Source organism: Delphinapterus leucas, chromosome X, assembly GCF_059928025.1.
Source record: "Delphinapterus leucas isolate spDelLeu-1000000601 "Yukka" chromosome X, BTC_Dleu_Yukka2, whole genome shotgun sequence".
NCBI lineage: Eukaryota > Metazoa > Chordata > Mammalia > Artiodactyla > Monodontidae > Delphinapterus > Delphinapterus leucas.
Genome location: NC_143150.1, coordinates 14,084,608 through 14,110,347, shown reverse-complemented (window position 1 = coordinate 14,110,347; position 25,740 = coordinate 14,084,608). Strand labels below are relative to the sequence as shown.

General features: G+C 40.6%; 1 protein-coding gene across 1 annotated transcript in view; it reads right to left on the bottom strand.

Moving 5' to 3' along the window:
- Positions 1-24,863, bottom strand: part of FGF13 (fibroblast growth factor 13) — a 67,796-nt gene extending 42,933 nt beyond the window's left edge. The window contains exons 1-3 of the mRNA XM_022554242.3: positions 24,026-24,863; positions 22,009-22,119; positions 16,330-16,433 (exon numbers count right to left, since the gene is read on the bottom strand). Of these exons, the coding sequence (XP_022409950.1) occupies positions 16,330-16,433; positions 22,009-22,119; positions 24,026-24,212 (402 nt within the window). The 5' untranslated portion in view covers positions 24,213-24,863. The remainder of the gene's footprint in view (positions 1-16,329; positions 16,434-22,008; positions 22,120-24,025) is intronic.
- Positions 24,864-25,740: the final 877 nt, after the last annotated feature.

Genomic DNA, 25,740 nt, shown 5'->3' with positions numbered 1-25,740 from the left:
CCATTCAAACATTCATTTATTATATGAGTCACAGACCATGGAAATGTGACATTTCCCACAGTTCAGCGGGATGAATAGCAGGACCATTAAGCGGAGGCGATCAGAAGACACAGACAGTCATCCTTTATTGCTCAAGCCCAATTACGTCCCCAGTGGAATCCTAATGGTACTTTTATATAAATAAACCAGATAATCAAAGGCAGAGAAAAAGAAAATAATGTTATCATGAAAGATTCATTAGAAACCGATGACAATTGTTTTGATCACAAGTAGAAAATAACCGTTCCTTTCCCCAGGTACAACCCATCTATTTCAAAGATGATCCCCCGCCAACCAGTACCGAGGAGCGTTCATTAGGTCTGCGCTCTACTCAACACCACTGCTGAGGATTTTATGAAAAAACTTAATGATGGATGCAAACTTGAGGCATTTATGGCTTGCAAAATAGATTTCCAGGAGTCATAGGGATCAAATGTAATTTTCTCATTTCATATAAGGAAGGGAGCTGCCTGAGTTCATACATTCATTTGAACAGGGCTTAGAAGAGGCATCCTCAGCCTTCTAGCTCAGTGTGCTCACCTTGTAACTCCCCGTGCAACTGTGACATTACTACTTGTTCAACCAGCGTTTCTCACGTACAATAAAAAGGACATGATTAACCAAGTGGCATTTTATTCATCCCTATTTTGGAATGGTGACAGAGACTTGGTAAACACGCAAGCCTCCATGAGGAAGGGGGAAACCCACGTGTAGTCTGGCTCTCCACATGGTTCCTTACTAAACCGTACCATTCTTGATTCAGTCATCTCTTACTACGTAAATGAAAGAAATCATTTCTTTTCTCTCAATCTTTGGCCTCTAACATAGCGAAATGTTCTTCTATCATTTACTAAGTGTTAGTAAAGTGTCTACCAGGTATTTAGTAATGAATTTGGTATGGGGGGAAATATAAAAAGAGAAGGCACCATTCTCATCCACAAATAGCTTAAAATATGGTTTGGGGGTGCCCGACTTACACAAAAGAAACATCTGGGGAATAAAAGAGGTACATGAAAATATGACACACATTCTGCTCTGAGAACACAAAGTGAGGCCCTGTGATGCTTCTACAGGCTTTTATAAGGTTGTAACATTACAAGGAAATTGTCTGATATTATCAGATGCTTCTTTAATCTCTGTATTTAAAATTGGCTTAATGAAGCCAAACAGAGTAGGGCCTTAAGGATGTGTAATCCAGCTTCTATCAAGGGACTTCTGCTAAATAAAAATTTGAAGACTGTAAGTTCTCCCGCGAGCAATTCAGGAGAGAAGGGAACGACTGAAGACAAAACAAACAAGATAGTCTATCTCATTTGAATTCAGAATGTCACACTTGAAGGGAAAATGAACTACCAGGTATTCTTATAAAAGAAAATTTCAATTAAAAGCAGGAATAAAAATTGAGTTGGTAAGGAAGCTTCTTTGAGCAACCACAAAGACATACAATAAAACTGTCTGGAGGAACAATTTTCCCTTGAATTAAGTGGGACGGCCACATAATTGTTTGGGGGACTACAGTTGGTATCATAACGGCAAGAAAAACTTTCTATATTTCTGGAAAATATATGAATCTGCCACAAGGTTGTATCAGAGGCGGTGATGCTGAAATTCCACAGAAGATTGAGATGCGTGAAACAACTAAAGAAAAGTTCATGTATGTTGCAAGAAAGCCACTTAATATTTCTTGGCCACACTGCCTCACATATAAACATTGCGTACATACCTACGACTTCTGGAACCATGAAGAATTCTTTCAGCGTGACTCTAGGCCACAATAATCAAAAAACTTTTAACGGACAAAAGGACGAATTTCACGTTACTCTTTTTTGGTTTATTTGTTGTCACAAAATATACCTATTTTGACTTTGCATTTAATCCAGCAGTATAACATCGTAACCCAAATATAGCAGTTTTTCCTGATCGTTTGTTACATACACATACCGTGATGTAAGCAATAGGGCTCGGAAAGAAGAAATCACCATATTCGATATTATGTATTTTGATATTATTATTACACTGGGTTGTCTCTATAATTCTACTGGTAGGGTCCTAGAAACAGGAAAAACTTAGAATAAAACTCCTTTTATGACAAAGTTTCTTTCTCATGACACAAACTAAATTCTCTCAAATGGGATGCTCCTTTACGGAAAGAGTACATTTATATCAAGGGTCCCCCATGAACTTTTGACTCATCATGGATTCTGGTAAAGCAGCTCTGTATATGGCTTCCTGAAAGATTAATTTCCTCAGTATATTGAACGAAACACTGGTTCATGACGAAATGGTAATGGGTTTGGTGGCAACAATAATGACAAATAAAGGTTTAATAAAATCTCATAAAAAAAGACAAATGTTCTCTATTACTGCTGTACTTAGATAAACTCTCCATGAAAAATGTTATTGTTTTTTAATGTCTTGCTGCTAACTTTTAAGAACAAAGTTTTATCTTAAATTCTAAGAGAAAATACATTATTTACGCAAAAGTGATCCTGGTTGGCTTCAATTTTCCTGTAATGTTACAACAAATGTTTGAAAATGCAGTGTAGCCACTTGATTGGGTGGAGCCATATGCTAATTTATAACCTATGAAATAGTCATTCATTCATTAAGGAATTAAATGTTGGTAACATTCAGAAAAGGAAAGTGTTATTATAAAAGTGAAATGGGAACACGATGAACAATTTGTGAAGTAATTAACTAATGTGCCAGAAATGAGCAACTTCCTGATGAGACTTCCCAGGTTTTTTCACAGTGGGTCCTACTTTCATTTCCCCTAACTTGAAAACACCAGATGAAGTTTGAGATCCCTCAGGCTGAGGACTGCTGAGCCATTTAAAAATCAGGATTTAATTACTAATAGATGCTATTTACTCAGGAAATCAGTGGGTTGGTATCTCAAACTATTATGACACATTTCATATAGAGAGACCTCTATACAAATGATAGTGAGGTCTTGGTAGAATTTCTTGGATTACTGAAATCTGGGTTTGATGAAATCTATATACTGCTAGCTAGAAAAATTATATCATATTAAAGGAATGACTCAGAAACTGTACGAATGACACCTATACTTCAGGATTAAGCAGTTACACATAGAAAAATGCTAGAATGTATGTTTGTAAAGCCTCTCAAAGGATGACTTAAGTCACCATTCAACGATGCATAACAACACTCCAGGAAATAACAATAATAATAAATACTCAATTAGGCATGGATGGTTAAAGCAAAGTAAAAATCCAAACCCACTAACTGTCCATCTTCTTTCAGCATGCTTTTGTTTTCTTCATAATAAGGAATAAATTTTATTTGGCAATTTATTATTTTAATATCGTTCAAATTTAAGTATCTTTTATGTTTTAAAATGCAACAACATGTCTACAATTACCTTCTACTATGGAGAGTAAAGTTGGGTTTTAGTGAATGGCAATTTTTTTTTAATCTTTACTTTATATTGGAGTACAGCTGATTAGCAATGTTGCGTTAGCTTCAGGTGTACAGCAAAGTGATTCACTTATACATGTACATGTATCTATTCCTGTTCAAATTCTTTTCCCGTTTAGGTTATTACAGAGTGTTGAGCAGTGTTCCCTGTGCTGTACAGTAGGTCCTTGTTGGCTATCTATTTTATTTATTTATTTATTGTTTTAACATCTTTATTGGAGTATAATTGCTTTACAATGGTGTGTTAGTTTCTGCTGTATAACAAAGGGAATCAGCTATATGTATACATATATCCCCATATCCCCTCCCTCTTGTGTCTCCCTCCCACCCTCCCTATCCCACCCCTCTAGGTTGTCACAAAGCACCGAGCTGATCTCCCCGTGCTATGTGGCTGCTTCCCACTAGCTATCTATTTGACATTTGGTAGTGTATATATGTCCATGCCACTCTCTCGCTTCATTCCAGCTTACCCTTCCCCCTCCCCGTGTCCTCAAGTCCATTCTCTACGTCTGCGTCTTTATTCCTGTCCTGCCCCTAGGTTCTTCAGAACCATTTTTTCTTTTTAGATTCCATATATATGTGTTAGCATACGGTATTTGTTTTTCTCTTTCTGACTTCACTCTGTGTGACAGACTCTAGGTCCATCCACCTCACTACAAATAACTCAATTTCGTTTCTTTTTATGGCTGAGTAATATTCCACTGTACATATGTGCCACATCTTCTTTATCCATTCATCTGTTGATGGACACTTAGGTCAGCATGCTTTTTTACATCAGCATTTAGTCAGTACAGTAACCACCCTATCACAGCACCGATCAAATCTCATTATGGTTCCAATTTTTAAACTCAGGCAGCTCACAATTATCCTGACAAAAATGCCAAGTACTTCCCTCTCCCAAAAGGAAGATCGACCATATAAAAAGACTATTGTATAAATGCTTCTATATTTGCCATTAAAAAAACACAACACTTTGTCAAATATTCTGACAGAAAATTCTAAGTAAATTAACAGGAGAGCCTGAGCTTTAGGTATGTGATCGAACAATCTAAAACCTGTTTGCAGAGCTACCTGTATGAATATTCGCACAAATGGGCAAAAAAAAAGCAATGATGGTAAACTTATTTGAAAAGATCTGCCATCATACAATCTCCTCTACTGACTCATTGAATTTCTGCCATATTATGGCAGATCTTTACCACTACGGTGGGAACAGGGATTACGGTGCCTGGGCCAGGTGCTCCCACACTGTTGACCCCTGAGGTTGGAGCACCGCCCTTACAGCCTACTCAGAATTTCAGAGAGTACTAATAACCTTGTGGAAGAAAGAGCGTTTCCTTTTTCATTTTGGGTCCCTGAAACTAACAAGACTGAGGTGTCCCCGGCTGTCAGAAGGAAAGTTCTGAAACAAACCTAGACCAGAATTGTTTCAAAAACATCTGGAATTCTTCTATTTCTTTACTGTTATTACTCCTCACCAGTTTGCTTGCATCCTTTGGATGTTTGGGCGGTACACAGTGACAAGAACAACACTACCATCCAGCCAGCTGTTTGCCAAACTGCCTCTCTGTGTCCACACAAAGGAGCAAGCTAGGAGACCAGAGCCCTTACCTCTCCGACAGCAGGAACCATGGAAATAGAATGGACTTGAGGACACGGAGAGGGGGCAGGGAATGTGTTATAGATGTTGAAAGACAAAAAAACAAAACAAAACACCCCCCACCCTCACCTTGATGCTGAAATCCACCAGTCTTGCCAAGGCTTGAGAGGTTCAAGGCAGCTGCCGTTGAGGATTGGCAAATAAAAGGATGAATTACGGAGTGGAAAAAGGCCCCCGTCAGAATCTGGAGAGAAGGCACACCGAAAAAGCTTCCAAATCATGTAAAATAAAACGCTGCTCTGCGTGCCCTCAGTGTGGACAGAAATCAGGCCAAGGTCCAGAGCAAAGGAAAGTACTGAGCAAAACCACCCATCGCAGTTCTGTTGATCTCTTTTCTCCAGGTTAATTATTGGTTTGAATAAAGTCTCCTGCCTAGATCAGAGACACTGGCACTTAATGTGTTTCCTGAGCCTATTATCTTACGTGAAGTTTAAGAATTGTGAGATTCAAATACGCTTGTGACATAAATAGTGCTTTGATTTATGGGCAGCCCTACTGGAAGCAGAACTTTTTTTGTCTGAGCAAATAATTCTCTTTGGGAATAGAGGAGTACAAAGAAACAAAGTCAGCTGGCTAGGTGGCTTCCCTTGCCGGTAAGGATATTAAGAATGAAAATATAATAAACAGCTTTAATAAATGTGCTTTTTATCCACTTGCTGTCTCTAGTGTTAAACGCCTCTCTAACCAGCCATCTCATCAGAGAGAAATGGTCCCTGAGTAACAGGGATCTCAGAGCAAGAGGAGATGGGAGCGTCAAAACCTCGCTCCATTTCCTCATCAGTGATGAAAATCACCGGTAGGAAATGAATTCCATTCTGGATAAATGAGCACTTGGTATTCCCCAAAAGATCAGATGTTAATATATCTTGCATATTGTAACTCCAAGAAGGCGCATCTCTATCGATGGGTCAGTATTGTTTCTCTTCGCTATGCCTACCTACTACTGCAGCATGACATTCCAGAAAAATGGAGGGGAAGATGTCCCCATGTCATTGTCCAAACATGTGAGTTTGACTCTGATATACCTTGAAGCTTTGGTTGGTTGAATCCACTGTAATCCATCTGTTACCCAGGCGGGAGATTTTTTTTTTAAAGAGTTGCACATTTATAAAACTTCTAAAGCACTTCAACTTATATCTTTTCTTGATATAACTGAAAACCATTTTCCCACTGCATTCAAGTTTACCTTGCTAGGACATATAAACGTGGTCTTAATGTGATCCGCTGAACACTATGGTGTCAATCACCCAATATATATTCAACACAACTGGTAAATTTCCATAATGATGCCCCCCTACTCACCCCCATCCCCAAGGACGTTCGAATTATTTCCCTATATGGATTTTCTTACAGTGAGTTCTAGACTAAAAATAGCATTGCCAGGCTGTGGAAGTTGGGGAGAAACAGTTTATGCTGATCCGTCCAGTAGATCAACTGTTAACAGTTAGGGCTCTGAACTTAGGACGAATCTCATGTGCACTGTAAACTCCAGCCATTGTCAGTAGAGATCAATGTGATCATTGGGCTGCCTAGTACCTTGTGGATGTTCCACAGATATCTGGTCACTGATTGGTTGATGAAGCTCCTGGACCATTTCAGGCCCAGATGTGTGACTGGGCTTTCTGAGACTGGAAGAATGGAGGGAGTTTTCAGGAAACCTTTACTTGAAAGGTTATGATAACACAACATTGTACATCAACTATACTCTAATATAAAATAAAATTTAAAAATAAAAATAAATAAATAAAGGTTATGATACAGTATAGAAACACTCAGCTTCAGATCTCCCCAAGGCTCTGCCTCTAACTTCTTCAGCGCAAAGGGTCTGCAAAGTGTTAACACTTGTATTACAGGAAATCATTGTTATGATGTGGGCAGGAACCAGGGAATACCGTATACAATATTTTGGAGAATTCTTTAATCAAACCAACAACCAAACATTTTTGTTGTTGTAGCCTTGCTGATTTTGTGACCAGACTATAGCAATGGATTTGTTAGGCACAGGATTTTTTGTTATACCATTTGCTATATACAATGGAGTTTTACCTGTTGGCATCTCACTTCTGAAAGCTATCACTGTCATTTTCTAGTGTCTCTTTGTCAATTATGAGACTATTATGGGATGATTCACACCCTCCCTCTGTTAAGCATTTTTCATTCTCTGTATTATTACAGTCTACATTCTAACACCTTGGGGCAGTTATTTACATTTGACTTTTCCAAATCTCTATAATAATTTTTTTCTCAGGTAAAAATGGACATCATCTCTCATTTTGGCTACTCCTGTTTTATGCTGAGCCAGAATTCCTATAGAGCCTACATCTGAGGCTCTTATGGAAGGGGATGTTATATATCATGGCTACTGGCTATATGTAAAATCTTTCCAAGAAATCAATTGAGGCTTTTCCAGTACTTTCACTTCCAGGAATGTCAAAAGCAGTTAGTATCAGAGTATCTGATGAACAACTTAATCAGAATTTTAGCACAGACGTGTAATCTATTCACACATTCAGCCTGGGCAAAACATATTAAATATATTAGTCGGGGGCTTGCCAGTTATTAACCTTGGTTACAGCTATTATAATGATCAGAGAAACGCTTTCATTTAAAGTTTCCCTGTTCAGAAGTCACAATTCCCTTTAAGCGGTGTAACCATTGGAACCAGTGCTATTGCCTTCATTTTTTTTCTCGTGTCTCAGTAATTCACTTTCTTATGTAATCTTGAAACGTTAACACTTGAGAGAATGCATGAAAAGTTATAATTGGGCCCTTTCACGTATTTTAAATATTCAAAAGCCTTGACAGAAATAATGTGATTTTTCTTTACTTTTTGTTATACACATCTTTATTAATTATTTTAATGAATATTTATGTAAAAGATAATTTTTGCTGGGTATTGCTCTATGTCTAAGAAGGGGGTAGAGAAAAATAAAACCAGTTATTACTTAGTGAGCATAGGATTTGGTAGGTAAACTATTTTAAAATATTTAACTTTCACGGAAGAAAAAGGATAGCAAGAAAAAGGGTCTTGATGGGCTCTGTGTTTTTCTATCACATGGTGGATTAAAATTATACAAACAAGAAGGCAGGGACTAAAAACAATGTCTGCACCAAGACATGAGATTCACTGAACGATTAAATGAAATATAGCTAAAAAGTCTTATTTGCTCTGTTTTATAAAGCTATCAAGCATTACAGAATATGTTGCCAGAGCAATCTCTAAAGGTATTTCACGTTCAGTGCAGGGTATGTATTTAAAACAGAATTATTTTAGGAATTCCAAAATAACTCATCCCGTAATAGCAACAGAGCAATGAGCATAAGATTGGTTTCTTCCATTTGTCTTTCGTGTATGTGTGTTGTATGCGTGTGCATATATGTGTACATGTGTGCATTATCTCCTTATATCTGGTTTTATTGGCTAAAATTCTTCTTTGTTATTCTTGCCAATTATTTTATTCTTTAGCTCCAACAGACTGGCTTTTTTCCTACAACTATGAATTTAGCTTCTGAGTTAAAGCCATGAGACACTCTTTTAAATATGTACCCCATGACCTTTCATTTGGATTATTTTTTCAACTTGGCCTCAAAAACGCAATACAGAGCCAATCTTACTCTACTTAGCCATGACTACTATTGTCTCCTTGATTTCTGAGGGAGTATCGTCCTTGGTCATTTTTTCCATCTAAGAAACTAAGACCTTCACCCGGAATAATTTCTCAGTTTGGTCATTATTATTATTTTTTTTTACAGAGACCATAAAGAGAAAGCCCTTGACTTTGAAGGCACAACCAACCAGAGTCATCTAATTTCACATTCAAATAATGTCAAGCTAGATTTTCTTTCACATTTGAATGAAACTTCCATTAACTGCAAAGAGAACTAAACATGTGAAATAATCTGTGACTTGGGAAATCTATTTTGGGTTTGAAAATTATGCTGATTCACTGGTATTCTGAAGGAATATCTAAGACGAATACAGAAAGCTTGGTATATTTTTCAATACAATAATTGTAATGACCTCTAATACAATAGCACCAACACAATAACTACAAAAGCCTCTTTAAAACATAAAACTTGTCTGCTTGAGCTTAGCAGAGCCATTCATTAGCAAATAAAATCTGCTTGTTTTCTCTGCTTTTCTTCCTGTAAAATAATTCCGCATCTACATTTTCCATTTTTGGTGATACCACTCAGAAATAGGGGTGTATGTGTACAATTATCCTTACAATCCATTAGTCTGAACTGAAAATGCCCATCAAAATTGTTTAACCCCATAGCCACTGAAAATGAAAAAGTTTTCTAGATGTAGGCACCAAAATTGGGAATCTAAGTTTTCAGAGCCAACATTTTTTAAATTTTATATTAAACAAATCAAATTCAACAATTTGTGAATTAACTGAAATATACAAATAAGCTAATGCTGTAGTTAGAAGTTAGAATTTATTCGTGTCTACTCGTTTTGCAGGGGGGTGATATATATGATGGCTACTGGCTATATGCAAAACGCGTAACGATCATTTTCTTCTATATTGGATATGATAGCGCTCATGTTCATTTTAAATATATTTCCTTTTATAATTGAGTCAATCCCACCCCCTTAAAGAGCTGTAATGTTTAAACCAGTGCCCTTGCATTTAATTCTATTGAATTTATAAGTCTCTGTGATAATAACCCCAGAAGTTAAATTATACGAACTTGCTGATATACAGATTTGACATAACTCAAACATTTTACATGCTACAAATGTTTGCTGGGAGAACATTCATCACTCTGAAGTGATCGATGAATTCATCTAAATTTTAACATCCTTTCTGTACTACAATATGGTCTTGAGCTGTGAAGCCATATCACTGAAAATTAGATCTTAAACTGTCATACACTAAAATCAGAGGAACTAAAGAAACTTGCAAATGAGTAAGGTCGCAGCTGACAGCGAAATGTCCTGAACATCTGAGGCATGTTAACATAAACCAAGACCCCACACATAGTATGAAATCAAAACATGTATCAGAACCGATTTTAATTCACCTGGACAATTTAAACTAACTTTCCATTAAATAATGGTATGGAAGCCCAGTGACTAGAATGGTGAACCCAGGAAATCCTTGCTGTTGGATCCTATTTTCTATGACACTTGTTCATTTGGGGACAAATGTGTTAAATTTTCTCTACTTCAATTTAGCTATCAGTAAACTTATATGGCCTATCTAAAAAAACAAAAAACAATGGTCATTTCTCAATTTATTGACTAATTATCTTATTTTTCTAAAGAGATTTGGGATACCTGAAAATATAATGTTAAAAACTGGGTTCTTCAGAGCAGGTATTTACTCAAAGTGTCTCCCAATGGATTGTTTACTAGGTACAATAAAATAAATTTTAAAAAGCAACAACTACACAGTGGAAAATCAGTCAACATCTTGAATGGATCATCAAAATTAACATCTGTGAGGGGAGAAGAAACTTGCTAAGTTTAAGCTAAGTAAAAATAATTCAATAGAGAAGGAAAATATGCCCCCTTAGTTCAGATTCAAAGTCTGCCTGGGGCCCTGGGATCAGTAACACACACTGCCTCATTCCCATGGCATCAGGCGGACTCTCAGAGAGACCGGCTTCCTGGTCTTGCATCTAGTTTGCTGTGATAGTCCCAGGACCATGAAACACAGCAGTGAAATCACTCCTAAAAGCCCTCTCTAGAAATATCTGAATGGAAAAGGTTTACTTGTCAAAGGATTTCTACTTGTCTACACATGTTAGCTATCCCAACAACAACCCAAGCATCACAGTGTACTCTGGAAATGGAAAACTAGTGTTGAAGAACAGGAAATAATTAGGCAGGGAAAAATGCTGCTGCCAAGTTCTGGAATCTTCCAAAAGCAGAAGAAAATGCTTTGGGCTCAGCTTTGAGTCTTTATTATCTTGTTTCTAATATCTGTTATTACTCCTCTATTAAGATAGTTACTAGGACATTAATAACATTTTTACATTTAAGACTCTTGTTTTCCTAGAGCGAATGTTCCTTTATTTCAAGCAGTTTTGAAATACGTATTACAAATGGCTTTATACTATTAAGTTTTCAGGAACTCTCAAAAGCTTGGGTCCAACTCATTATTCTTAGTAAAGGAAAACCAAAGGTATGAACAAAGTTCTCTATACACAATGAGTAATAATTTCCTTACAGTTCTAGAAAGACTTAGTTATATCATGGACAAAAGTAAATATGTTATGAAATAATGGCTAATTATGAGTCTCTGTGCCACAGATGGTTTCTCACTGCCACTTGAGCCTACATCAAGTCTGTCCCCCATGGCAACAAGGAAAAAAGGGAGGGGGAAGGGTGCAAGAATCCTGAGATTAATCATGGAAAGCAAATTGCTATCTCTGTAGCAATAACAACGTGGAGGTATTGTTTCTTTATTTAATGACCAAAGGGGGTAAGAAATGGTAAAAGTGTAAAACTGAATTTAAAAGAAATCGAGGAGAAAAAAATAAAAGAAATCGAGGGATGTAGAAGCAGAAATGCAAAAGAAGATAGAAAAAAAGAAAAGGAATCTCTCCGAAGGATCAGCATTTTCTTTCATCTCAAGAAACAAGCCTTTAGAAATGTAAAGGCAATTTGTTCACAAGAACAGAAAAAGAAGGTCAGCTTCAGAAATTTCAGATATAGGACAAAAGTGCCTATAAATTCATGGTTTCTGACTTCATTGCGGGGGGCAGTTCTCAGTGCTATTCAGCAATCATTTTTCTTAGTTGTCTATCGGTGGTTTTCAACCCAGGCTACACATTAGAATCATCTGGGGAGCTTTGGAAAATACTACTGCACAGACTCCACCCTCAGATATTGTGATATTATTGGTTCGTGTTTAGCACAGAGAATGGAATGTTCTTAAAGGTCCTCAGGTGATTCAATAGGTAACTAAGCTTTGTGAACTATCATCTGACTAGGGCATCAAGAAACTTTTTTTTGGTAAAAAGGACAAGATAGTAAATAACTTATGCTTTATGGGCCACAAGGGCTCTTGTTGCAACTATTCAACTCTGCTGTTGTATCGCGATGGCAGCCACAGACTTTTGAATGGGTGTTACTGTGTCCCAATAAAACTGTATTTACAAAAAGAGGTGGTAGGCTGGATTTGGCCCATGGGTCACAGTCTATCCGCCCCTGGTCATTAGACTGTTTCCCCTCCCTTTTCCTAAAACAGCTGTTCCAAACCTTCACCTATGTCCTCCCTATGCCTGATTTTTGGCAGATGACTCTCTTTCCTGTTTCAGTGGGAAAATACAGGTCATCTGGCTGGAAATGCTTCAACTTCCTTGTCCATCACCTGCAGACTTGGTACACGTACACCTACTTCCGCATCTGTCCTCATCTCTTTGCCTCCTGTTGTAGAAACAGCATCTCTTCAAGGTGAATCTAATCCTCTCACTTCTACTCAGTTCCATCACTCTCTCTGACTCCTTTGGGACCCTACTCCACAAAGGGTCCCATCTCCTATGTCTTTAGCACCTCCCTCGGTACTAGCTCTTGCCCTTCAGCTAACAAATACATTCAAGAGTTTAAACCAAAGAACCCTCAAAGCCTTCTTCAATCCCATGTCCTCCTCTAAATACTCACCCATGTCTCCCTTTCCCTTAGAAAGTCTACACCTACTGCCTCTACCTCCTCTCTTCCCATTCATTCCTCAAGTCACTGCAGTCTGGCTTCTGTCCCCACTACTCCACAGACAGTGCTCTTGCCAAGACTGCTGAAGACCTTCATACGGTGTATTCCTAGTTCTTGTTTTACTTGTTTTCTCCGAAGCTTCTGACATTGTTGACTCTTCTGAAAACTCTCTCCCCACTTGGTTTTTGCAATGCTATGATATCTGCCACAATTCGTTCTTTTGCTGCTGGCCGCTTCCATGCTAGTACTGCCTAATATTATTCGACAAACTCTCTTTTCTCCTTACGCTATGTATTCCTCAACTCTTCTCGTGGCATCAACCACGACCTACATGTGGTAACTCCCGCATTTTATCTCTAGCTCACATCTCTTCCTCAAGCTCTAGGTTCATATTTTCAAACATCTATGTCAAGTTGTACTCAGGTATCTTTTTTTCCCCCCCCAATCTGTAGTTTTTCCTTTATTCTCCATCTTGGTTAATAGCTCACCATCAACTCAACTACCAAAGGTAAAATTCTCACGCTCCCTCAGGGACCCTAATAACCACTGCTGTGCAAATTTTAAAAAATGTCTACCTGAGGATACTTTATTTCCATCTGTGCAGTAAATGGCAACTATACATGTTCAACCATACATGGTGTTGCTACTCTCCATCCAAATCCAATCAGCCACCAAATCCTCACGATTCTACCTCTGAAATGCCTCGCAAATCCATCTCCATTTAGCCATTGCCACTGAAAACGTTCTAAGGCAGACCTTAGTCAGCCCTCACCAAGATAATTTTCAATAACCTCCTAACAGATTTTTTTACTTGCCCATATCAGTAGCCTCTATTTCCTTTTCTTATTTTTGCTTCCTCCCTAAGGTCTTTGTCCAATCTTATTTTCTCTTTGTTAACAAAATTGCATACAGTATTTCAGTAGCAGAAGTGCCACAGTTTTATGTAAGGGAAGCTTTCCCTTTGGTGACCGACCCTCTCTTCCTGATGAAGCAAGATATTTCATTTAGCTTTTTGGTCTTGTATTGTTGAAGTCACTAAGACAGACAATATCCTGAGAGAGTCTGAGTACTATATATATATATATATTTTTACTTTTATTTATTTATTTATTTTGCAGTATGCGGGCCTCTCACTACTGTGGCCTCTCCCGTTGCGGAGCACAGGCTCCGGACGCGCAGGCTCAGCGGCCATGGCTCACGGGCCCAGCTGCTCCGTGGCACGTGGGATCCTCCCAGACCGGGGCACGAACCCGTGTCCCCTGCATCGGCAGGCGGACTCCCAACCACTGTGCCACCAGGGAAGCCCAATATTTTTTAAAAGATGATAATAAATGGAGTACCCACTGAGGATAGTGATCAACGTGGTGATGGGACCCCAAACCACAATCAATCAGTAAGAAGTAATGAGAAGAACTGGGTAATTTATCCTGGAGAAGATTCTGATTCTTTCCTGGAGCAGACTAATTTGGGTATTTCTTCCTCTACGAACTCTAGGATTATCAATCAGACATCTCTCCTCCTTAAAGAAAACCTCGTTTCTTTTCCTTAATAGGAAACACTTACTTAAGGTTTCCCTTCCTTAATAGGAAATGCATACAAAGTGGTCCACATTTTGCTGTATATTGGCCTGCCCACCAAAGAAAGGAAGCCCATCCATCTACAATGCTGATTCCCCTGGAAAGCCTTCCTTAGAAATGAGCTCACGTTGACATTTACCATCTGCTAGAATAACGGTCAACTTGAATGGTAGGCTGTGAGTTTTTGACATCAATTCCCTACATGTAATACTGCATGCCCTAATTTTCTTGAGTGGGAGCACGTGACATACTGCCTAACTTACATGCCATTTTCTCATTTTAACTTACATATTATTTGCAAACTGTTTTAAAAAATTTACTGTTGCCAGATTTTTAAAAAATCAACCTTTCTCATCAGGGCACCGCAATGGTGACCGCACAGCTCAGTGAAATTCTGGATGCTTTACCAGTAATGATTTCCTACGCCATCTGGTATTACCTTCTCAAAAGTATGCCCTGTATATTCCATTTCCTTCCCATACCTGCATAGTAGTTGCAGAAAGCAGTCATTTATTTTATGAAAAACCTACCTTTGTATCTGGTCCTGATGAGGTAGTCTGTTGATCTAAATGAGGTTAATTAAAATCCTTTGTTACTAAATTATCTTAATGCACAAATCTGAAAGACAAATCCCCTTTCCTACTGTTTATAATAATGGCCATGTATTAATAAAGTGACAGATGTCATGAAGTTTGCAATAAACTCAAATCTTGCATTTGTAAAAAGAATAAAACCCCTGCATTTATTAAACAACAAGACAGTTGAAATGGCCTGATAGGAATGCTGATCGTGATCAGGATTTGAAGATTACGCTTCCAATCTTTTATTGTGGAATCTGAAATGCACTACCCAGGTTTACCAAATGAATAGGCCCTTTGGTCTCACTCTTCTCCCGTCCCTCTTTCCCATCTTGGTCTCTGAAAAACAGAGTTATGACATGGTTTCACCAGGTCTGAGAGTCTTTCTACATACCTGGCTTTGAAATAAATTTAAGGAACAGGCCAGGGCAAGAGTGTTTAAAGGTAACCACTTTTGCAGTTTGAGGAACAGATTTCTCTAGTCATGGTAATAGCCTACTTCAAGGCTATCTAGAAGGAAGTTTGAGAAGCAATTTTCTCCATTTTTAACATCTTATCCTTTTCTTAGAATATATGAAGTTCAAAACAAAGATTAAAAAATATTCATATATTAAGTGGTCTCCTGTACTCTGTATCTAGATCTACTGCTAAGAATAAAATCCTAACCCTGGTACTGTACCATTTCTGCTTATGTTTAAGTGTAAAAATTTTAAAAGTTTAATGTGGCCCCAGGTTCCTAGCTGAACTGTTGTCTACATTGTTTATAAATTTCCTGGAAAAAGTTTCATTTTGTACTCTGTACATTATAAACTTTTAAGAAAAGGCAAGCAGGAATTTGTAAGGAGAGATTGAACTGTGCTTGATGGAAAAACAGAATTTAAAGTAGAGGCAGCAAATGTGACCTAACTGAACTGAAGATAAGATACAGAAACACTTCTAAAACTGTTCTTTATGTCCTAGAGTGGATTTGAGGATGAGGTTTCATTAATTTCTTTAGGAGTAAACATGGATAAATATATGTTGAACTGAGTTATAGAAATGGCTTTGCTTCCCACAGCTGCAAAGCACTACAGCAAGATAGACCATTATATCATGTGCTACACAAAATAACCACCCATATGCCAATGTATGCAAAAATGTGTAGTGAATCTTTGAATTTTATACCCAAAATGCTAGCTTCAAATGATTAATTAGTAATAGATATAATTTTCACTGGAAATTAATGTCTTGGGATTCAAAGATATTTCCATCCAGACCACTCTTCCTCAAATCACACAAATCTGCAAGGATAACACATATGCAGCCTATTTCACTTCATATCAGGTGAAAACTAGAATAATCAAAACATGAACACAGTGAAAGGCTTACCGAGGTGTACAGGTATCCCTCGCTGTTCATTGCCAAATACAGCTTGGTCTGAACTCCTTGAATAGCCACCACTCGAAGACCCACAGGGATGAGGTTAAACAGAGCTGCAACCAAAAAGAATTGAAAACAAGGTTATGATTTCGAATTCCATAGCTTTTCAATGTTTCCAGCAGGACTGTCTGGTCTTCCAAGAGTAATGTGTGCTTGGTAGGAATATTCATATATATACATATATATATATAAAACTCCAGATAGATAGGGCCTCTTCTACCTTTCAGTATTTTTTTTTGGCGGTACGTGGGCCTCTCACTGTTGCGGCCTCTCCCGTTGCGGAGCACAGGCTCCGGACGCGCAGGCTCAGCGGCCATGGCTCACGGGCCCAGCCGCTCCGCGGCATGTGGGATCTTCCCGGACCGGGACACGAACCCATGTCCCCTGCATCAGCAGGCGGACTCTCAACCACTGCGCCACCAGGGAAGCCCCCTTTCAGTATTCTTGATTCATGGTTGCAGTCATATAACGGGGACTATAGCTACATATTTTTAAACACCCCGGAGAAAATGGAAGACAATTCCATGGTTTGTATAGTGTTGGAGGTGGGAAATCTTGATGCTTCTGTAAAGATCCAGTTCCAGAAATTGGTCTACATATTAAATAGCTTTATTTTCAACCAGCCAAGGTTTTAAACTGCTCCCTTAGACAACTGCTGAAATTCAGACACAGATATGATCTATCAGCTGGGGAGAGATTCCTAGAATCTTAGAAAAGACACTAGTCCAACTCCTTCACCTAAATTATCTGTATTATTTCCGACGCAAGCAGAAAAGAAGAGTTCCAGGCCTTGAAAAAAAAGGAGTCTTGTTCCCACAGTAGTATTTCTTAAAGAACATTTTCTATGATTGGGTTGAGATAGGTTGTCTTTTAGTCTCTGGGAGCAAAGGTTATAGGAATAAAAACAATGAACTTGAGAGGTTTATTTATTTCATTTTTTTTTTCCTAAATAGTTGTAAGTGGGCAGCTGGCTGGTGCCCAGGAGGCCTTCATTTCTCCATTTGAAGGTTTGATTGCGTGAAACTTACACACCACTCACTGGATGAAACCAGTGGGCGTCTTCCCCCTACCAGCTGTCTACTCCCTCCTACACCAGGAATAAAAATAAAACGGTACATTTTTAAAACGTGGTGCTTGCCACACACATCTCTTGAAAATAGCCTGTGCACCTTTCTCTCAAGAGTCCTAGACCAATGTTGACGGTTTTTGCCTTGGTGTGTAAGTTTATGGAGGATGATAAATTGGTCTGCTATCATTCCTGTGAACGAGAACGTAAAGCAGTCACCCCGTGGGTAAGAATAGTTTCTCTCAGATCTCTTATCTTGGTGTATGTATATTCTACTACAGTAGGTGGGGTTACAGAGTTGAGAAATATTAATGAAGAACTCAATATTCCTTGGCGAGCCTACAATGTACCTTTCCCTTAAAGTCAGCGTGTCACCAGAGAGGAGCTAGGACATTGTACGGTTCAAAATACAAGTGTTCCTACCACATGCCACTGATGGCATTTCATTCAATACTCATCATATTTGAAGCTGTGCCCTTCTGTTATGTGAGGTGAAGGAAAGTAATTGCACAGATTGCGAGCCAGGATCTAATGCTATATTTGACCATGCAGTGCCCAGGAATGAAGTCTGATCTCATTGAGCATGTCAGGTATACGTTCTATCTCTTTCTGTTGATGGTACCTTGCTCACGGCAGGTGCTCAACACACATTTGTGGACTGCTAGCAATCTGTATGGTGAAACCATGATAATATTACATTTGGGGAATGTAATCGATCACAATCCCATTATATAAAAGCTCATAGTTTTAAATTCTGATATCTAAAAAACCAAATGAAACCAAACAAAAACCTCCATATGGGTTTGGCTTAAAAGCCATACCACTAGACAACTAGAACACCAGTGTATGTCTGAATCCTAGTTTAGTCAAACTAATAGATGATAATAGATGATAGATGACAGGTAATAAAGGGCCCTCAGAATTGTTTCTAGAACTTCCATTTTTACAATATTCTGAACCTTCTTAGTTCTCTGAATGCAGGTGGTAACGAGCAAAAAACAGAGAAAGAGAGAGAGAAATATTTGATTTTCACCGTGTGCCCTAACTCCTCTCTGATGTGGGTTTTAATGGGCAATAAAATGCTTAAGTCCCAAACATCAGATAGCAGTTGGAGGAAGAGAAGCAAAGAACATCAGTAACCCATGCCCGGCATTATGTATTCCTGAATAATGGTATGAACTCTATAGTGGCCATGGATTTTTCACTACGTACCATAAATTTCTGTGAAGCCTGATTCAGAAACAAAAAATACCACTCTAAAATAAAAAATTGAAGAGAGCAGCAAAAGTGGAGAGTGACGGGTGATACCAGTCCAATCTTTTTTCTTTCGACATTCAAGAGAGATCATAAAACAGGTTTGCTTCAAGTCTGTCTAAAGGGACAGTATTTCCAGATAAAAATGCAAAGAAATTACATCAAGGGTGAGCTTGCACAGGTTCAATATTCTCCAATATGCCTTTGCTTCTCTAAATCTGGAGTACTTCATGGACTTACGATATTATTTTGATTAGGATGAAAATATGCTGAACATGAAAACAATTGATTTTATTTGTGTATCTAAAACACATTCACTAAACACCTAATATCTTTTTCCATTTCTGCCAAAATTTTGAAGATTTTAATAAATAAAAGGGCCTTTGTTTCTTGTTTTCTGTTGTGTCTACGTAAAAACAAACTCCTTCTACCTCGAAGGGACCATTTTTCTCAGAGATGTGCACACAGTTGGCACTCAGTGTTTGCCGAATACGAAAGCGAGGCCATCCTTTTTTATCAGTTGGGTTAAGATCAATTTCTCAAAGGGAGTAATTTAAAAAGTATATATTAATGTAGCTTGGAAAGAGTTGACCCATTGAACTGGTAACACTACTGGAGTTTTGAAAGGAAAGCTGCCTATTCTAACATCGCCCTCACTGAACCCATGGCAGATATAATAAAACCGCTCCCTTGAAATGTCTATCATCTTTTCCTTTTCAGGGGGCAATAGATAATTTACAATGGTTGACTTGCTCATGATGAGAGTTCATTGGACTAACATTTATCACTGTACTAAAGCTACCTAAGGTCAGCTTGAATGCATAACATCAAACATGTTTTTAGAAACAGATGTATCTGGGTAAACGTGAACTGATTTGTTTTACCATGATCTGGCTTACCGTGTCAGAATTAAAATATCATAAAATCAACCACGTTGAATTAAGCGAGAAAAAAATGAAAAATCCTAAAAATTAAGAAAAATATAAACATAATACCAGGAATGCATATTAAGGAAACAGTATTAAAATGAAAAAGTGATAGTTGGGGAAAAAAACTTGTATTTTTGTTCCACTCATTTAAAATAATTAATTAAATAATGAATGCCAAGAAAATTGCTTGGCTTAGGGGAAAAAAAAAGAAGCCATCTGCACGGCTAAACTTCCATTTCAATGATGATCATTTTAATGATCACTTTAACCATTAAACATTCTTGTTTCATGATGACTTACACCCTACAATGTACTTAAGTGGGAAGAAAAGCTAGCTCTCTGGCCCCTGGTTATACTTGGCAGCATGGGTAGAGCGAAGCCCCACAGACCTGCTATTTATTTTGAGATACTTTTCATTTGTATGCTTCATGTGATGGTAATACCATCAGCTGACGCACCTCTCATTATTTCATTGTGCCTAAACACAGATTCTGTCTCTTTAAAGGCCTGACAATATCATTAGTATACAGAAATGCCATGCATATCAGTCAGTTATAGGACAACCAAAAGGCACAAGCTATGCATATGCAAGAATTGAAAAGTAAAACCTACTACCTGATTCCATAGTTAAGAAATGGAACCTTGATTTACATACATATATGTGTGTGTGTCTGTGTGTATATATCTATGTGTGTGTAATATCCTAAAATGACTACATATACAGTGTGATCTTGATGCGTGTGCCATATTGCTGTTTATAAACAAATGAATTGTCTGGGTTTTTTTTTTCCCCTTTTCAGGAAACGCATGTGAACACTGGACCAAAAATAAGTTTTTCACTGATTTCCATCTGCAAAAAAAGTTAAAAGTAGATGGGGGAAAACCTGACCGGGTGGGGTTCATTCGCAGCTGATCGTGAACTTCCTTCCAATAATGCCCAATGAATCTGTTTTGCTGAGGCACTTTGGAAAACGGAGCAGCTTACATCCCCTAATTTCTTTCCCAAACACCGATTTAAACATACAATTTATGGGAATGTTTTATTACTGGTCATAATGGACTCATGTCTGTTATAGGAGTGCAGTAAAACCTTCTAGTTACCCTTGACTCATTTTTTTCAAATAGAAGAGAGAGTATGCATGAAAGAACATCTAGCATACTCATTGTAGAACTTCAGTATCACAACAGTAACACTGCATTTTGCAAAACAGTGCAAAAAAACTAGTAAACCATTTAAGTATGGAACTTTTTCACCCTAGGTACCAACAGAGCTTTCCTTAAGGGTAATTAAAGGTGACTTCCTCTTGAGGTCTTGCATTGGCCATCAATCAGCCCACCAGCCCAGGAAGGTTTCTTAAAGGATGTGAAAACTCTTTTAACACTCAACATTGGAACCCTTGTCTATGGCTTTGTTGTCTCTAGCCCCACATCTCTGAAAATGCTGCAGAGGACTTGTTAGCATTCAGATGGGCTTTCCTTGGCAATGGGACTATTTCTGGGAAAATAACAAAGCCTGAGGGAAATGCAATATAAATTAGGGAAAATCGGGAAGGAGTGGTGAGAGCTAGGTGGTTTAGCCTCATGGAACATTGAATAGGTCTGCAGCAACCTGCTAATTGCAAAACCCCACCAATTATTACCATTGAAGAGGGCGTTACTATTTGTGAGTTTATGTTTTGATGACTCCAAATGAATAAAGCATATGTAACAAAAGGTTATATAATATCTTGGAATCACTATCCTTCAGTAATTGGAAATAAAATTGACTTTCTTTTTGATGTGTTTCTCTTTTAGGTTCACCATGATGGAGACTCTCCAATTCGGTCCTAAGACCACGGTTAAAAATAAAGCACTCAAAGAAATGTCTTTACCCACCTGTGGAGGTATCTCAGTGTTAAAATCCCAATTAGTCTGAGAGTTATCAGTGTCTGTGGAGGTGGGGGGAGCAGAAGTGAAAGCTTGTAATGATGAATTCTCCTGACATGAAACCTCTCCTCTCTCTTGGGATGAGACCGGTTCTTAAGAGTAGAGATAACCGTGCTATTTCAGGATCAGTGTGTGGGCGAGTAAATTTTCTGTGGGAAAAAAGTAATAAAATCCAAAGGACAGCCATAAATCTATCCAGATTACCATGGAGATGACATTTGGATTGTTCTTTAGAATGGTGTCAACATTATTTGCTACAGTTCACTATTCTAGATATTTTCATGTTCCCCTTCCTTTAGGTTAACCTGCTGAAACAGGATTATATAGTGTTGACTCTATTTTGGATTTGCTTTGGGATTTAGCAAGGGTTGTTAATTTAAAAAAAAAAAAGAAAGAAAACACAATGTCAACAACATGCTGGGATATACTATTATTTATTTTGCAGTCACTTACTGTAAGTGCTGTCCTCATCTTTCGTGCCATCAATGGTTCCATCTGCCTGCAGCTGCAAGTGGTAACCTTGTCGGCTGTATAGTTTGGTAACTATACCCTTAAGCTGAGGCTCTGCAAGGAGAAGGATGGTTTGGATCAATTGATAAGTTGTACATGTATAGTTGAAAAGACTCAGATTTCAGAACTCTAATTTTATTTAAAAATTTTAGTGGAAAAGGTCAGATGACACTTTTAAAGAGTCCCCTGAAAGAAAGAAAACAAACCAACAAACTCCAAGCTCCAGAACCAATCTCCGAACTGAAGAAACATTTGATTTCTACCTGGTAACACTGGTAAAGCCCTAAAGCTACTGACAGCAGAGACAGTTTCTGATAGCGCGTCCTTTGGCTTACAGAGTGGCACTCTATCTCACTGAGCATTCGAAATGGGTTGGCAAATGGCATATTCTGCCTTTTAACAACGTGCTACTTCTTATGTGGAAGGAAAAGGAGAAATACTAAGATGATTTAGAGTGGTTTACCAAGCAGGGGCCAAAAACACACTACCAATGATTTCCCTCAGAAATACCACAATTAGAATAAAGAACTCCCTCCATTCTAAGAAGGTTGAAAACGCATAAATAACCCGGAACCCCATCAAAGGACTTCTATTTAGAAAATTGAGCCGCGATACAAAAAAAGGGGGAGGGGAGAATAAAACAACCATTATCATACCCTATCGTATTAATTATCCTTAGGGAAAATGGGTGCAAAGAGCAGGGGTTTGGTTGGTGGGGAGGAAAGAAAATTAGTTCATATTTATTTTCAAATTTCGTATCAAATATAATTATCCAAAATATTCTCAAAATGATTTTCAATTATGAATCACCATAGATTAATGAAGTGCCTCATTTATCAATAACAGCCATGTTATCCAAAATTTGCTTTTATTGAATACAGACACCTGCACTGAAATGATATTTACGTGATTATTCAGGCCACATAATCATGCTTTACCACAGCTTAAACCTGTTTAAAAACAAGCCTAATTTACAGCTAATGCCTTAAAAACTTCGAGCAAGCAGAAAATGTGTGTCTGCATTTCTATTCCAGGATGTGTAGAACACACAAATAGCGAAATAACAGATTGTTGAATAAGTCTGAAATTCTGTGATATTTATCTAGTAAAAGGAAGGAAACAGCTTAAAGGATACATTTGGTTGAGAATAGCCAAATAAGCTGCCTCTACGCCTGAAGGTCTACCTTGACGCAACCCGACACCTCTAGCTGTGTGAATTTCCCCTGGCACCGGAATACCGCGCTACTCTTCTCACTGAACAGGCTCAAAAGGACCCACGATCTGGCTCTGAGTTTAAACTCTCTTCAATCCTGCATTTTAGTAGCAAGTAACCACAGTTTGACTAGTCTCAACCAGATCACTAAGCTCTTTGCCACAGGTTCTAGGAATCCACCCCCTTCTCTCCAGCAAATATTTCAACGCTGCACCACAAGTCTGTCCCGATAAGCTTAAAAGTGATCAAAGAAACAGAATGCCTAGATAGCGGAAGCCCACGGCCCTTGGGGGTGGAAGCTGGAGGGGAAGGGTCAGAGCTTCGGGGGTGAAGGCAAGGGAGGGATTCCCCGGGTTTCCTGGGGTGGGGGGTGGGCAGGGGTCTGCCCAGCTCCGCGCCTGCAATTACACGCCACTCACGCGATAGCCACGTCTGGGTCACGCCTGCCCAGAGCCCACGGGCTTGCACACATGTGGCCTGCCTGAGGCTGACTGCGCGCCCGCTGGGCAGGGTATGCCCCCAGGCTCTGCGCCTGTCCCACGGCGGTTGCAATGCAGCAAGCCTGTTACTGTTACGAAGGAGGCGAGAAAGCGATCGCTTCCCACGCACGCACACCGGCTAGGTGGCCACATCCGCACTAGATGGGCCGCCGACAAACTCACCTCCGCTTCCATCCACGCCCCCCAGCCCCCTCCACACCCGTAAAGTACGGGGGGGCGAAAAAGCCAGCCAAGAGCCCCTTCCAACCTGGTCTCCTTCTGCGCCTCTTCTTGGAGCCGAAGAGTTTGACCCGGGAAAAGACGTTTAACTTGTTCTTGTCGCAGCTGGTCTTGCCTTTGCTGGGGCTGCTGACACACTTGCAGGCGTTCGATTTCTCACGCTCCCGGGCTTGTCGCTTCTGCCGGATGAGCGAGCTGGCGATAGCCGCCGCCATGGCCACGACGCCCACCACCACCACTTCTTTCCGGGCCCCTCTCCGGGTTCGCCTCCTCCCCCCGCTCCTCCGCCGCTCGTCCGCTCGGTCTCGCGCCTCCGCCGCCTTCGTCTCCGGAGCCGGCGCTCGCCCGGGCTGCTCCGCGCTCGGGCTTCAGCCGAGGAGGGGGCTCAGCATGCCGGCCGAGCTCCTCCGGCGGTGGTCCGGATCCCGCGCGGGCTGCCGGCTGCCTGGGTCCGAGCCGACGCCACAGCCCCGGGCCGGGATCGCGGGCGAGACTGCCAGGCGGAGGCAGAGCTGCGCGAGTGCGTGCGCTCGGCCCCTGCGCCCCGAGGACACTGTGCGAGTCCAAGTGGCTCGGGTCGGAGTTTGGCGGCACCCACCGCCCGGTGCCGCGCGGCGGGGGCCGGAGGAGGGAGGCAGGCGGAGGGAGGGAGCGCGGGCGGGAGAGAGGCCGGGAGCGCGGGCGGCAGCAGGGAGGGGGGGATGGAGGAAGCGCGCGGGGGAGCGCGCCCTCGCCCTGGCCCCTCCGAGCCTCCGACTAGTCCTTGCAACTTCTTGGCCTGCCGATCGGGAAAAGTTGGCCTGTGCCAGCTTTCCGACGGGGCTCAAACAGGTAATGGCCTTGCATCTTCGCTGCCGCCGCTGCCGCCGCTACCGCCGCTGCTGCTCTGGGCGCGGCACAGACTCAGTATAGGAATTCCGTCGCCGCAGGCACCCTCCGGAAGAGCGCGACGGCCTCCCGCGGCCCCCTCCCCCGGCGGCCCCTCCCTCCCGGAGCCCAGCCCGCTGGCTCCCTGCCGCGGGCCGCCCCCACCCGCCCCACCCCCCAAGTCCCCGGCGGGCCGCTCGGGCTAACACCTGTAGGGGCTCAATCTCCCAAACCCTTCTCCCCTCCTCTTCCCCGAAGGAGCTTAGGGAGGAAACAGTGATGGAGGAGGCACTGGGATGAGGCAGTTGGGTTGGAGGAGCCGGGGGTTGCTTGGCGATGGGGGCGGCGGAGTGGGATGTTCCGTTAGTGTGTGACTCTTAGCTGGCCAGGTTACGCCCGGGCTGGAGCCCCCGCCCCAGGCTCGGACTCACAACACCCACTCCCCTCCAAACACACACTCGCTGAGGTTTTTCGCATGGCGACACTTGTAGCCATTGAGGAAGGAGGCCGGGGCTCGCAGACTGCTTTAGCCCCCGCGGCCGCGGCAGCAGCAGTAGCAGCGGCAGCAGCAGCAGAAGGCACTGCAGAGCTGCGCCCGCACGCCACGCTGCCACCCGGTGCTTTTTGCTGACTTTTCATTTCAGGCCAATTTGTGCGGCCCGAACCCCGTTTTTCCTCTCCACAAAACAGAATGCGCCCCCTCATCATTCTGTTCGGCTTTGGGATCCAAACAAAGAGCTTGGGTGGTGTACCATAAGCAGTATCTGGGAAATGCAGGGCTGAGCCTCTTTATTTAAGCTCTGGCGCGTCTCCAATACCCTAACTTTCCCCACCCCCTCAAGCTCAGGCAGCCTGCCTCCCTTCAATTCAGGAATC